The 13106-nt window shown below is 34.6% G+C and overlaps 1 protein-coding gene across 2 annotated transcripts; it reads left to right on the top strand.

Annotated features, from left to right (window-relative positions):
• Positions 1-363: 363 nt before the first annotated feature.
• On the top strand, positions 364-12974 carry LOC123215760 (alpha-glucan water dikinase, chloroplastic). Of its 2 annotated transcripts, none has more exons than XM_044635984.1 (34): positions 364-593; positions 962-1260; positions 2033-2074; positions 2197-2306; positions 2463-2541; positions 2656-2747; positions 2834-2987; positions 3603-3827; positions 4004-4345; positions 4443-4550; positions 4676-4774; positions 4901-5041; positions 5139-5227; positions 5505-5639; positions 5916-6078; positions 6182-6271; positions 6351-6536; positions 6945-7007; positions 7087-7149; positions 7254-7313; positions 7408-7560; positions 7686-7769; positions 8777-8953; positions 9142-9248; positions 9434-9647; positions 9735-9838; positions 10017-10155; positions 10313-10438; positions 10816-10926; positions 11493-11591; positions 11691-11864; positions 11962-12054; positions 12282-12397; positions 12564-12974. In XM_044635984.1, exons 2-34 carry the CDS (start codon positions 991-993, stop codon positions 12766-12768), a joined length of 4413 nt encoding a protein of 1470 aa, XP_044491919.1. In that variant the 5' UTR covers positions 364-593; positions 962-990; the 3' UTR covers positions 12769-12974. The 2 variants fall into 2 exon arrangements, with proteins under 2 accessions (XP_044491919.1, XP_044491918.1); XM_044635983.1 differs by having other exon boundaries at positions 2030-2074.
• The last annotated feature ends 132 nt before the right edge of the window (positions 12975-13106 follow it).

Genomic DNA, 13106 nt, shown 5'->3' with positions numbered 1-13106 from the left:
CAAAAATATCTTTTTTTATGTTTATATTTTTAATTTTAAATAAATAAATAAATAAATTACTTAATAGAAGGGAGTATGGAGTACCGACGTAACCGCCCCATCCATCACTTTAGATAGAATATAATTTTATATAATTTATAATCATCTTGGATCTGTCAATGAGTAATTACATAGACCGCATGCTATATAAAAACAAAACATGAATAATTATTTGACATTTAACTTAACTTTATTTGATTAAAATATCTGATAAATAATACAAATATCAAAAAGTGGGAGGGCTAAAATCGAGATTTACCTCGAAATGGAAGGGCAATCGACTTCACACTTGTAAAAATATCGAATGTGTTCAAATTGGAGTTTCTATTTCCGAGCTTTTTGCATCGTGGACTTATTACAACAGGCCACAACTTCTTCTTCCTAGATAAATATATCGCCATACCGCACACGTAGTTCTTCTGCTCGTGATTTCATTTATTTCTCATTCAAAAGGCCAACCCCAACACCAGCACCACACATACTCTTCTCTAACAGATAATCTGATCGCATTTTCACACTATTTCTCGCTTCCACCTCCGCTTCACTTATCTCTGGTAATTTTCAATCTTTCCGTTATCCATATAATTGTTTATTTCTCTCTGTTTTACTGTAAAGATGAGCTTTCTGTTTTCTTCTGTTTGGTTTTGTTGTTTGTTTAGAATTTTTTTTATGTTTATGAATGAGGTGAAGTGAGCTCTTCAATATTCTGGATAACGAATTGTGCTTAATTTTCGCGGCAAACGAACTGAGGTTTTATAATTCAACCGATTTTAAACTGATAATTATGATTCAGGAATTTCTTCTCATAAAAGCTGATTTAATATCTATATGATCTATTTGGAGTTTTATATTTTTTGCTTTTTCTTTTTCTTTTTCTTTTTTTAATTAATGACACTGTAGTTTCATTCTTTGATTTCTTCAGAGCTAAGAATTGTATCTTTTGTAAAGAATATGAGCAATAGCATTGGCCATAATTTGCTCCACAATAATTTGCTTCATTCCACGGTTTTAGAACATCAGAGCAAATTCAATTCTTCTGGCATTCCTGCCAACTCTTTGTATCAAGTTGCCTCTGTAAATCAGGCAGAGGGAAAATCATCCGTTTCCACGAAATTTTATGGGACCAGTTTGAACGTTAGGAAACCATGCCTGGCTGTGGATAAGTGTCGCCCTATTAGATTCATTCCATGTGCTGTATTAGCCATGAATCCGGCTTCTGAGGTAATCTTTCACATACTGGAATTGATGAATACTTCATACAATATAGTTTCGAATTTTGTGAATGTGCATTGTTCAAATTAATTTTTTATTGTTGGATTTTGGATGAAATTTATTTCTATTCAATGTTGTTTAATAAATGGAAGAACAAGACAATGGCATTGTAACATAGATGATTTTGATCTATTGAATTTGTTGTTGGTTAGTTTCTTCCTTGAATAATTTGAGAAATTGAGAGAGCTTGATTTCCATTGCATAACATTTGAAATGATTTTTATAATGTAAGCAAAATGGTGTCTTTGTGGGAATAACATAAATGTTTTTTTTTTTTTTGGGGTGATTGAATAACATAAATGTTACTAAGGCCATCTTTACCCATTTTCAAGAACAGCAAAGTTTCTTACAAATAAACCACGTCATCCAATTTTTATGGTAATTTTTCTTTTCCATAGCAATTAATTTCATTAATGCAGGAGTTTTCTGTTTATTAGAATGATTAATTAGATTGTGGTTATCTTAGTTGTCACAGAATGATTAAGCAAACTTCTGAATTAGAATTGCGTTTATTTTGAATATTTTATGATTAGTTCCATATTTTCTAGTCAGTTTTACCCATATTTTGAACCAAGAGTTAATTGATTGATTACTGAAACCAGTAGATTGTATTGTAGATTTAAAAGGCCTGTGTGTGTCATGATGTGCATAATCTTTCACATGTCTACAATTTGTTGGTTTAAATACTTCATTCGTTTGATAGACTCTTGCCTTGCAGCAGCTAGCAAGAAAATACAATCTTGAGGGTAATATTGAACTGCAGGTATGTGTTTTTACCCTACTCTAGGTACATGAGATGAGACTTTGCTTGGTGGAGCTAATCTATGGTACTTTAGCTCATACTAAATCATGACTAACACAAGTCTCATCTGTTAAACTGAGCAGGTTACTGTTGGTCCTTCAAATATAGGATCTGTAACAGAAGTAAATCTTCAGGTCTTTTATGAAAGCAATTCTTTACTTCTGCACTGGGGTGGGATACGTGATAGAAAGGAGTAAGTTCACATGCAGCTGCAAGTGATTTGTACTATTGTCTGGTTTAGATTTTTATATATATAATCTCTAGTATAATTTGCCAAGACAAGTCAATTTTGAGTTTTTCCTTTTACAATTTGAGAAAATTTTCAATTTTGGCACTCTTTTTTCTGTAGGAAATGGGTATTTCCTTCACGTCAGCCAGATGGAACCAGAAATTATAAGAACAGAGCTCTTAGAACTCCCTTTTCACATGTAAGTATGAAAATGCTGCAGAATTACTGATGAATGGCCTGTCCGTTGGCTGATAATTTGTTGACTAATCTTTAAAGATAATTATCTTATGTCCTTACAATTTTTTCTCCATAGTCTGGTTCCCATTCCTTCCTTAAACTAGAGATTGATGATCCTGCTATACAAGCTATAGAGTTTCTCATATTTGATGAAGGCCAGAATAAATGGTAAGCTTTCTATACATTTGTTTTGCAATGTTCATAACTTGAATATGAGCTAATTGCAACCAGTTTCAAAAAAAAAAAAAATCCAGGATCAAAAATAATGGCAGAAACTTTCATGTAAAGTTACCCATGAAAAAGGAGTTGCTTCAAAATATTTCAGTTCCTGAAGATCTTGTTCAGGTTCAAGCATATTTGAGGTGGGAAAGAAAGGGTAAACAGATGTATTCCCCTGAACAGGAGAAGGTAAATGCTAGTGCTTAAATTATTTTTTCCTAAATTCTAAGCATTTTTATACATAGTGCTTAAATTTGTCATTTATCTTCATATTGATCTTTCTGTTTTGTTTGGTTTGCATGCTCATTTGTACTCCATTCCCATTGTTTGACCCTTACTAATATGTTAACCTGAATTTTGACTTTTTCTTGAAATTTTATGTTCCATGTATTATTGGAAAAATCAATATCTAAGAGATCAGCATGCTATTTTCCATGTAGCAGCTAACTATAAATGTTATTCTTAAGTAAAATATGTATTCTCTAGGGAGAGGCAATATATTTTCCTTCTTCTGATAGGAAGCAATTAGAATGCCTCATCTGAAAGTGTATCAACTTCTACCCTTCTGAATATACTATATTGCAGTCTTGAGTAATTGGTGTCTAACCTTTTTATTTGGAGGAAAAATTCTCACTTCTTCACTGTTTCCTTGATACTTCATTTTAGTTTCTTGTCAAACAATTGTAGGAGAGTGAAATTTGATCTTTAAAGTCCTAAGCAATACGCTTGCGATAGCTCCTTGGATTTAGTTTTGGAGCTTTGCATATGTTTTCTAGTCATAAGGTGCACTTTTCATTGCCATAGGAGGAATATGAAGCAGCTCGCTTTGAGCTTTTGGAGGAAGTTGCGAAGGGTACTTCCATAGAGGACCTGCGAGCAAAGTTAACAAGAAAAAGTGATGGACATGAAACAAAGGGCCCATCTATCCATGAAATAAATAACAAGATACCTGAGGAGCTTGTACAAATACAAGCGTATGTACGATGGGAAAAAGCTGGGAAGCCCAATTATTCTGCAGATCAACAGCTTGTAAATTTCCAATCTCTATTTTGCTAATTGTTTTCAGCTGTTATTTTTCTGTAAAGGACTTGCAGATAAGCAAATGGACATTATTTAAATTCTTATTTTTGATAGTTAAGTGATTATTGTATTTAGTCCTTGCTTGTATTTGATGCTTATTGGAATATTGTATTTTCCATAATTAGCGGGAATTTGAGGAAGCAAGAAAAGAGTTGCAATCTGAACTAGAGAAAGGTGTTTCTCTTGATGAAATACGGAACAAGATTGTCAAAGGAGATATACAGACTAAGGTCTCAGATCAACTTAAAAAAAAAAGGTATTTTAGTGCTGAAAGGATTCAGCGGAAGAAGAGGGACTTAATGCAGCTTCTCAATAAACATTCATCTAAAACTTTGGATAAAATGGAGATTTCAGTTGAAACAAAAGCATCAACTGCAGTTGAACTTTTCATCAAGGCAAAGGAAGAACAGGATGGTAATTCTGTTGTCAACAAGAAAACTTACAAGCTTGCTGATAAGGAGCTTATGGTGAGATAAGATGTTTTCTTAATCTTGTTCTCTGCTACTCTACTTTTTTGCTTTGCAGGAAGAACTCTAACATTCAATATCTCAACATATTTAAAAGGTACTTGTAACCAAGCCTGCTGGAAAACTGAGGATTTACTTAGCTACGGATTTCACAGAGCCAGTCACCCTTCATTGGGCATTATCTAAAAGGGCTGGAGAATGGTTGGTAAGATTCTTTAAAATTTATAATGATTGATATTGTCCAGCAGAAGACATTAGATTTTTCTTTTCATATAAATTATGACAGTTTTTTTGTGCATTAGTTATATGAAATTTATGGATATGTTACAGGTTCCATCTTCAAGTGTATTGCCTCCAGGTTCAGTTTCTCTAGATGGAGCAGCTGAAACACAATTAACAAGAAGCTATGTTGCTGATCTTCCTTATCAGGTGCGCAAATGTGATTTCAATTAGCATGCTTTGGGACCATTAAGTCTTACATTAAATAGCACTTCTATGAAATAACATATTCTTTGATCTTCAAACATCCACTCATATCCCCCATTCAATTTTCAGGTCCAATCCCTTCAGATAGAGGTTGGAGATGACAATTTTGTGGGAATGCCATTTGTCCTTTTGTCAAATGGAAATTGGATAAAGAATAAAGGCTCAGACTTTTACATTGACTTTAGCTATAAATCTAAGCAAGTCCAAAAGGTGCTCAGATTTCTTGTTATGGTGACCAAATTAGTTCACTTTCTATCTTTCTCATCTCATATCTGCGAAGTCAATTGACTGAATTTCTTGATTAAAGGATGCTGGCGATGGGAAGGGTACTGCTAAAGCTTTGTTGGATAAAACAGCAGAGATGGAGAGTGAGGCACAGAAGTCTTTTATGCATCGGTTAGTAATCTGCTGACCTCCATATTTTGAACTCATGGACTCTATATCAATATCATTGCCAAATTTTAGTATATTATATCTATACCACACCTAGAATGAGAACCTGTGAGTTATTTGTCTGTTTGTAACTGAAACAAACAATAATGGATCATAACCCAAGGGGCTACTGACACATTTATGTTAATGCTAAAGTGGATAAAGGGAAAGGTTAATTACAAAACTTTGTTTTTTTCCTATTGATTTGAAGTAATAAATCACAGTTCCCTTCTTCTTTTAGGTTTAACATTGCCGTAGATTTAGTGGAACAAGCAAAAGATGCTGGCGAATTGGGTTTTGCAGGGATCTTGGTATGGATGAGGTTTATGGCCACTAGGCAGCTCATATGGAATAAAAACTACAATGTCAAACCACGGTATGGATGATCTAAACTCATGTCGACTTTTCTTAATGTACTTCGATGACAAATTATCATCATATAAGGCTTGCCAAATTACATTGATTATTCACCAACTTGCCAACTGAACTTTAATGTTATTCACTATTTCTTATTTTATGCACAGTTTTCTATCAAAAATAAATGGGTTTGCTTCTCTTCTGTGAACAAGTTTCTATTCCTCTAAGTGTCGACTGTAACTTACACTGTGTTTTTACAAGTGACATATAATTACTATTCACTTGCTTGACACAGTGAGATCAGTAAAGCCCAGGATAGGCTTACAGACTTGCTCCAGAGTATCTATACAAGTCATCCAGAGTATCGAGAACTTATAAGGATGATTATGTCTACTGTTGGTCGTGGAGGTGAAGGGGATGTGGGACAGCGAATTCGTGATGAAATCTTGGTTATCCAGGTAAAATAACTTGTTACTTCCTCTTTCCTGTTGTATACCCTCTATTTATTTTCTTCTGCATGTTATAGGTTGAAATTATGTGAACTATTATTTGTGATTTCAGAGAAATAATAATTGCAAGGGTGCAATGATGGAAGAATGGCATCAGAAACTGCATAATAACACTAGTCCTGATGATGTTATTATCTGTCAGGTATCAAAAGTGTGAATTTGGGATAACTACTTTAATAGCTCCATACTCTGAAGTTCTTCACCAAAGAACATCCTTGCAGGCTTTAATGGATTATATAAAAAGTGATATGGACATCAATGTTTATTGGAAGACTTTGAATGAGAATGGCATTACAAAAGAACGTCTTTTAAGTTATGATCGTGCCATCCATTCTGAACCAAATTTTAGAAGAGACCAAAGGGATGGTCTTTTGCGTGATCTTGGTAACTACATGAGAACTTTGAAGGTTGGTTGCTTAAACTTTTGTGGCCAAACTTTTATGTTCTATTGAGTTTGTATAAATCCTGTTTTGCAAGAAAACTGCAGCTGGTTCATTTAATTCATATATATGATTTTGCTACATATTTTATGTTAAATAGGCCTACAGTATGCATTTGCTTCTTACATAAGAAGATAGATTTACGTGAAGTGGTTGTTGGTTAGCTAATTCCATGAACATGTAGGCATATGTGATGATTGCATTGGAAGGATTAGTGCTAGGGGTTCCATTTTGTTTGTGATTAGAAAGAATTTACTTTTAACTTAAATGATCTTTTCTGTTCTCAAGTGAATTTCCTTTGATTCCCATCACTTTTAATTATAAATTATTAATTGGCTTATACGATAATTTGGCCCTGTTTTGATTTTTATTTAGGCGGTTCATTCAGGTGCAGATCTTGAGTCTGCTATTACAAATTGCATGGGCTACAGATCTGAGGTAATGCCAGAATTTCACAGAAGTTGCAAAACATGGTGTGTTATTCTTAGAATTTGATAAGAATTTTAATTCTTTTCAGGGTCAAGGCTTCATGGTTGGGGTGCAGATAAACCCTGTATCAAACTTGCCATCAGATTTTCTGGTAATATTTTGAACTTTATTTCTTTCATAATTGTGACTCAAAAGTGTCATTTATATGTGAGGGTTGTGGGAACCAGTTGTAAATTTGACATATCTTCATAACAGGAGTTGCTTAACTTTGTTTTAGAACATGTTGAAGATAGAAATGTAGAGGCACTGCTTGAGGTAAGACATGCGAAACTTCTGATTCTAAAATTGTAATTACTGCTCTCATTGATGTTCTATGATTGTCTTATATCTGATTCAATCATTAATACAGGGTTTGCTGGAGGCAAGGCAAGAGATTCGGCCATTGCTTTCCAAGTCTAATGATCGTCTGAAGGATCTGTTATTTTTGGATATTGCCCTTGAGTCAAGTGTTAGGACAGCAATAGAAAGAGGATACGAGGAATTGAACAATGCTGGACCAGAGGTACTTCCAGTCGATAACATCATTTCATTTTCTCAAGTCTATCACTGTATCTCCCTAATACATATTATTATTTACTGACTGGTTTTGTATCTGTGAAGCATGATTTTAACTTGTGCACATTGCAGAAAATCATGTACTTCATCTCTCTGGTTCTCGAAAATCTTGCCCTTTCATCAGATGACAATGAGGATTTCTTATACTGTTTGAAGGTAAACCTTTTCTCATGTTCTTTAATCCTGTTCACTACTTTAGAAATTCATACAGGTAGAGCACCTGTCTTATTTAGAAAACGAAGCAATTGGGCAATCATATCATATCCATCTACTTACTCGAAGCTTCTTCCATAAATCTATCTGTATACCTTGATCTTTAAAATTAAAAATAACTACATCCAACTGTTCTGACTATCTAAACGGGAATTGACATGAATACTAGATTTTTTCTATAGCTTTTAGGTTTTCTTTTGATTTTTTACTTGGTTTCTTGCTGGGGTCTGTCATGACATGATTCATCTTGTTTATGTTGCTGAATAAGACTTCAATTTTGCTGCATCATTTTCATTCAGCTTGACGTATCTTTCATGTGGAACAACACAAATGGTACATTAGAAACTGCATTAGAACCCAGATGGCAAGGTGGTTTCAGGACAATAATATTAAGTCAGCAAGCCAGTAGCAGAAACTCTGTTTAAGATGTTTTGCGTATCTGCACCTTTATTTGGGTTAAGCAAATATAACTGTTGTAAAAGTGCCATACCTGCGAAAACACTTAAAGAAGTGTTAATTCTTTACTGCATTTTGCACCATAGTACCATAGAATTTTGTCGATTAAAAATTATTTTATTACTATGTACTTACAGAAGCCTATTCAGTTTATTATCTTCCCAGTGAAAGTCATGATATCAAATGCAGAGCTATCTTCACTACCAGACAAATATTTATTGCATCATTAGATTTGTTTTAACATGCATTTTGATGCTATCATGGTTGAACTTATTTTGTAAATCATAATGGACTCAAGCTATTATAGTGTAATAACATTCTTTAAATCAATATTGCTCAATAGGCAGAGTCCCTAGTTTATTCATTAAAAATTGAAAAAAGAATTCTAAAATACTGTGTCATCAGTTATCTGTCAGCATACTACTTTATCTTAATTTTCCAGATTATTGATACATTATTTCAGTCATTTAATACGGCTTCCTTTCTGTTTGCAGGGATGGAATGAGGCTTTAGGCATGTCCAAGAGTAAAAGTGATCACTGGGCACTATATGCGAAATCAGTTCTTGATAGAACTCGCCTTTCACTTGCCAGCAAGGCTGACTGGTACCAGAGAGTGTTGCAACCATCAGCAGTGTATCTTGGATCTCGACTAAGTGTTGACCACTGGGCTGTATGTCATATATAGCTTTAGGAAAAAAACTCTCTTTCATATTATGTTTCATGTTGCAGCTATGCTATTGTTATCATCGCCAAATAGGAGAAGCAAAAATAATCTGAATCGCTTTTGCAGATGGACATATTTACATGTTATCATTACCAAGAAAATAATAAAATAATCTTGATCAATCACCTTCGCAGGTGGACATATTTACAGAGGAAATGATTCGTGCTGGATCAGCTGCGGCTTTATCTTTACTTCTTAATCGACTTGATCCAGTTCTTCGCAAGACAGCAAATCTTGGAAGGTTGGTACTTCATTATGGGCTGATGAACTGCCTCCTGCCGTACAATGTTAGAAATGTTAATTGCTGTTACTGATGATGGAATGAATTAAAATTGAAGTTGGTGTTGTATAACAAGTGTTGGACATAGGATTGTTTTCTAGTTCCAGATAGTAATCTTCCAACTAAACATAGCTGTCCTGGAACAGTTGGCAGGTTATCAGCCCAGTTGAAGTTGTTGGATATGTTGCTGTAGTGGATGAATTGCTCACTGTACAGGATAAATCTTATGATCGCCCTACAATTTTGGTGGCAAGGCATGTTAAGGGAGAGGAAGAAATACCTGACAGTACAGTTGCTGTGTTGACACCTGATATGCCAGATGTTCTATCACATGTTTCAGTGCGAGCAAGAAATGGCAAGGTAATCAACTACTTTTTGAAATTTTTGTCTGCATTTTTACCATTTAGATGGGTGACTATCTTGTGGGTGGTAAATTATTGCTTGCAGGTTTGCTTTGCCACATGCTTTGATCCCAATATTTTGGCTGAGCTCCAAGCAAATGAAGGGAAAATGTTGCGCCTAAAACCTACATCTGCAGATGTAGTATACAGGTATTTCTATTTGCAATTTAGTGCTGGAAATGGTTATATGCACTGTAATGAATCATAGAAATTAGGAAATTTTGAGTTAATTCACTGTGAACCTCCATCTACTGCATTTTTCCAACCTGTAAACTTAAGTGAAAATGAGTGAAATTTAATCTTTTTATTTTTCTGTCTTTTATCACAGTGAGGTGGAGGAGACTGAACTAACAGATTCAAGTTCAGCTAAACTGAAAGAAGCCAGTCCTTCATCTTCAATAACTTTGGTCAAAAAGCAATTCTCTGGTAGATATGCCATAACATCTGAGGAGTTCACAAACAAAATGGTTTGCTTTAAAACTCTGATTTTGTTGTTCAAAGGAAAAAAAAAGGGGGAAATCTTGGCATTTTTCTTTTTTGGATATTAAATGAGGTGAAAAGATAGGAAACACTTTCAGCTAAGTTCTTCAAAATATGCATAATTTGCTATGGATCATTCTGCAGGTTGGTGCTAAATCCCGTAATATAGCATATCTAAAAGGAAAATTGCCATCCTGGATTGGGATTCCGACATCCGTTGCTCTACCGTTTGGAGTATTTGAGAAGGTTCTTTCAGATAATAGAAATCAGGTAATTGGCATCTCTGAAATAAAAAATATCTAATTGCCTGAGAAATTATAATTCTCTTAATTGCAACCATGTAATTAGTTATCTTCTGGAGATGTACTGTTTATGTAAACCTAGCATTGAGAAATCTGATCATACATTTGCATTTTGTGGTTTAATTTTTCTTGCACTTCCTTCAGAACCTTAATTTGTACTAAGATTTACAAGAGCTTATTTTGGAGATACAACTCTATGTTTAATAGTTGTAGCGAACAAGTTAAAAATACTTCTATGATAATTTTGTTCAGCTGTCCTGATATTTACACCATTATCAACTTCGAAAAAGTGATGAAAAAATTCTTGCTTTCTCTAATGTGTCCTCTCTCTTCTTAAATTGGCAGGCAGTGGCCAAGAAGTTGCTTGTATTGAAGAAAAAGTTAGGAGAAGATGAGTATAGTGCTCTCAGAGAGATTCGTGAGACAGTTTTACAGCTGGAAGCACCACCCCAGCTGGTATGTCATTTTTATTGTGAGGGATAATTTATATTTCATAACAAGGTTTGTATAGATAACTATAATTCTAGGCAAGTATATCTTTTATACATGATATATGAAGGGTTCACCGAACCTGTAAGTTTAGATTAATTGTCTAGAAGAATATTATTAGGCGGCAATATGCATGTGAGTAGTTGTTCTGTGTGGGGGGATTTTCCTTGACTATTTCATCTCTCCCCTCCCTCCTACCAAAAGAAAGGTGGAATGCTGAGGGGCTGAGGCTATATATGGTACTATAATCATTTACAGAATATGGGTTTAAATTCATTACTTCTTTGGTTGCCAATGGCCCTGGATTGGGCAGAACAAGTGAAAGGGATTAACATGACAATAATTAGTAGTTTGTGATTGAGGTGTAGGTAAATCAAGGGTTGACACTGCCCACAAGAGAGCTCCCTTTTATCTAGATCTCCCACATAAGTTCATAGTGTCTAAAAATCATTCATCTCTTTTGTTCCTTGGTAAACATAGAAGTTAGTACTTTCATCAGAAAATCTGGAAGATTTATAAGTCGGTTGTTTCAGGTGCAAGAACTGAAGACCAAGATGAGAAGTTCTGGAATGCCTTGGCCTGGTGATGAAGGTGAGCAGAGATGGGAGCAAGCTTGGATGGCTATAAAGAAGGTATAGCGCTTTGTCTGCTTGGAAGAGGAATATAAGTTTGAACATTCAATTAAGTATTCTAATTTCCTTATCTTAATGTTCTGCGTACTTGTATTCCAGGTCTGGGCTTCAAAATGGAATGAAAGAGCCTACTTCAGCACAAGAAAAGTGAAATTAGATCATGAATATCTCTGCATGGCTGTCCTGGTTCAGGAAGTAATCAATGCTGATTATGCTTTTGTTATCCACACAACTAATCCATCTACAGGAGACTCATCAGAGATATATGCTGAGGTATTTAATTTTAGCATGCTTTTCCTACTGGTCTACAAACTAATCCCTCAGTAGAAAAAGGAAAGAAGCATTAATTTATTGATCCATGGTGGATTAGGTGGTGAAGGGACTTGGAGAGACTTTAGTTGGAGCTTATCCAGGCCGTGCTCTGAGTTTTGTCACCAAGAAAAGCAATTTGAATGCTCCTCAGGTAAACCATCTTTATTTAAGAGCTGATTTTGCACATGAAGGATATGAAATATGGAACTACTTGCTTGGCTCATTTGATCTTCAAGAGCTGTTTGTTTCCCTTCAACTTCTAACGCAGAACATGAAATTTTTGCATGAAGAATTGATGGTTTTGTTCATGATTATGTAGAATGAGAAACACAGCAGATCAATTTTCGCCATTTGTTCTAAGTGTTGGCTACTTTTCAGGTTTTGGGTTATCCGAGCAAACCCATTGGACTCTTTATCAGGCCATCTATCATCTTTCGATCTGATTCCAACGGTGAAGATCTAGAGGGATATGCTGGGGCTGGACTTTATGATAGGTAAATTCTTCAATTCATCCGCTGACTAGGGGCGTGTTAGGTTGAGAGTTTTATGGGTATCTTTTTTTGGCAAAAGCCAATGAGTGATGTTGTCAATGGCTTCTGCTTTATTCACTGATATTTCAAATAAATAATGTTCATGATTCTTAAACTTGTGTGTATGCAGTGTGCCAATGGATGAAGAGGAGAAAGTTTTGCTTGATTACTCATCTGATCCTCTAATCATGGATGGCAATTTTCGACAATCAATCCTCTCTTCCATTGCCCGTGCAGGACATGAAATTGAGGAACTCTATGGATCTCCACAAGACATTGAAGGTGTCATTAAGGAAGGGAAACTTTATGTCGTCCAGACAAGACCTCAGATGTGACACCAATTACTATTGTTGTTTCAGAAGTTTGAGTTTTTCTTGGTGAAACTGTTAATGAAAAAGCTATATATCAGTGAAAAAAATAACCTAAAAAAGGAATAAAACATATAATTAGGAGATAGTATTTGGTGGGAGGAACAAACTTATGCAAGTGAATCGCATATAAGATTCATTTATAAATGTAATAAAGAATACATATTTGTGTATTTAAAATGATTATATATAATTTTATTATTCTTATAAAAGATTTTTATGGACACTATAATGTAAGAGCTTTAGATTTTTAATTAACCTTATCATCCTTACTAACCGCTACAGAATGACTTGGGAATTTGGCT

This window comes from Mangifera indica, chromosome 5 (assembly GCF_011075055.1).
Source record: "Mangifera indica cultivar Alphonso chromosome 5, CATAS_Mindica_2.1, whole genome shotgun sequence".
NCBI lineage: Eukaryota > Viridiplantae > Streptophyta > Magnoliopsida > Sapindales > Anacardiaceae > Mangifera > Mangifera indica.
This window is presented reverse-complemented; position numbering and strand designations above follow the sequence as displayed.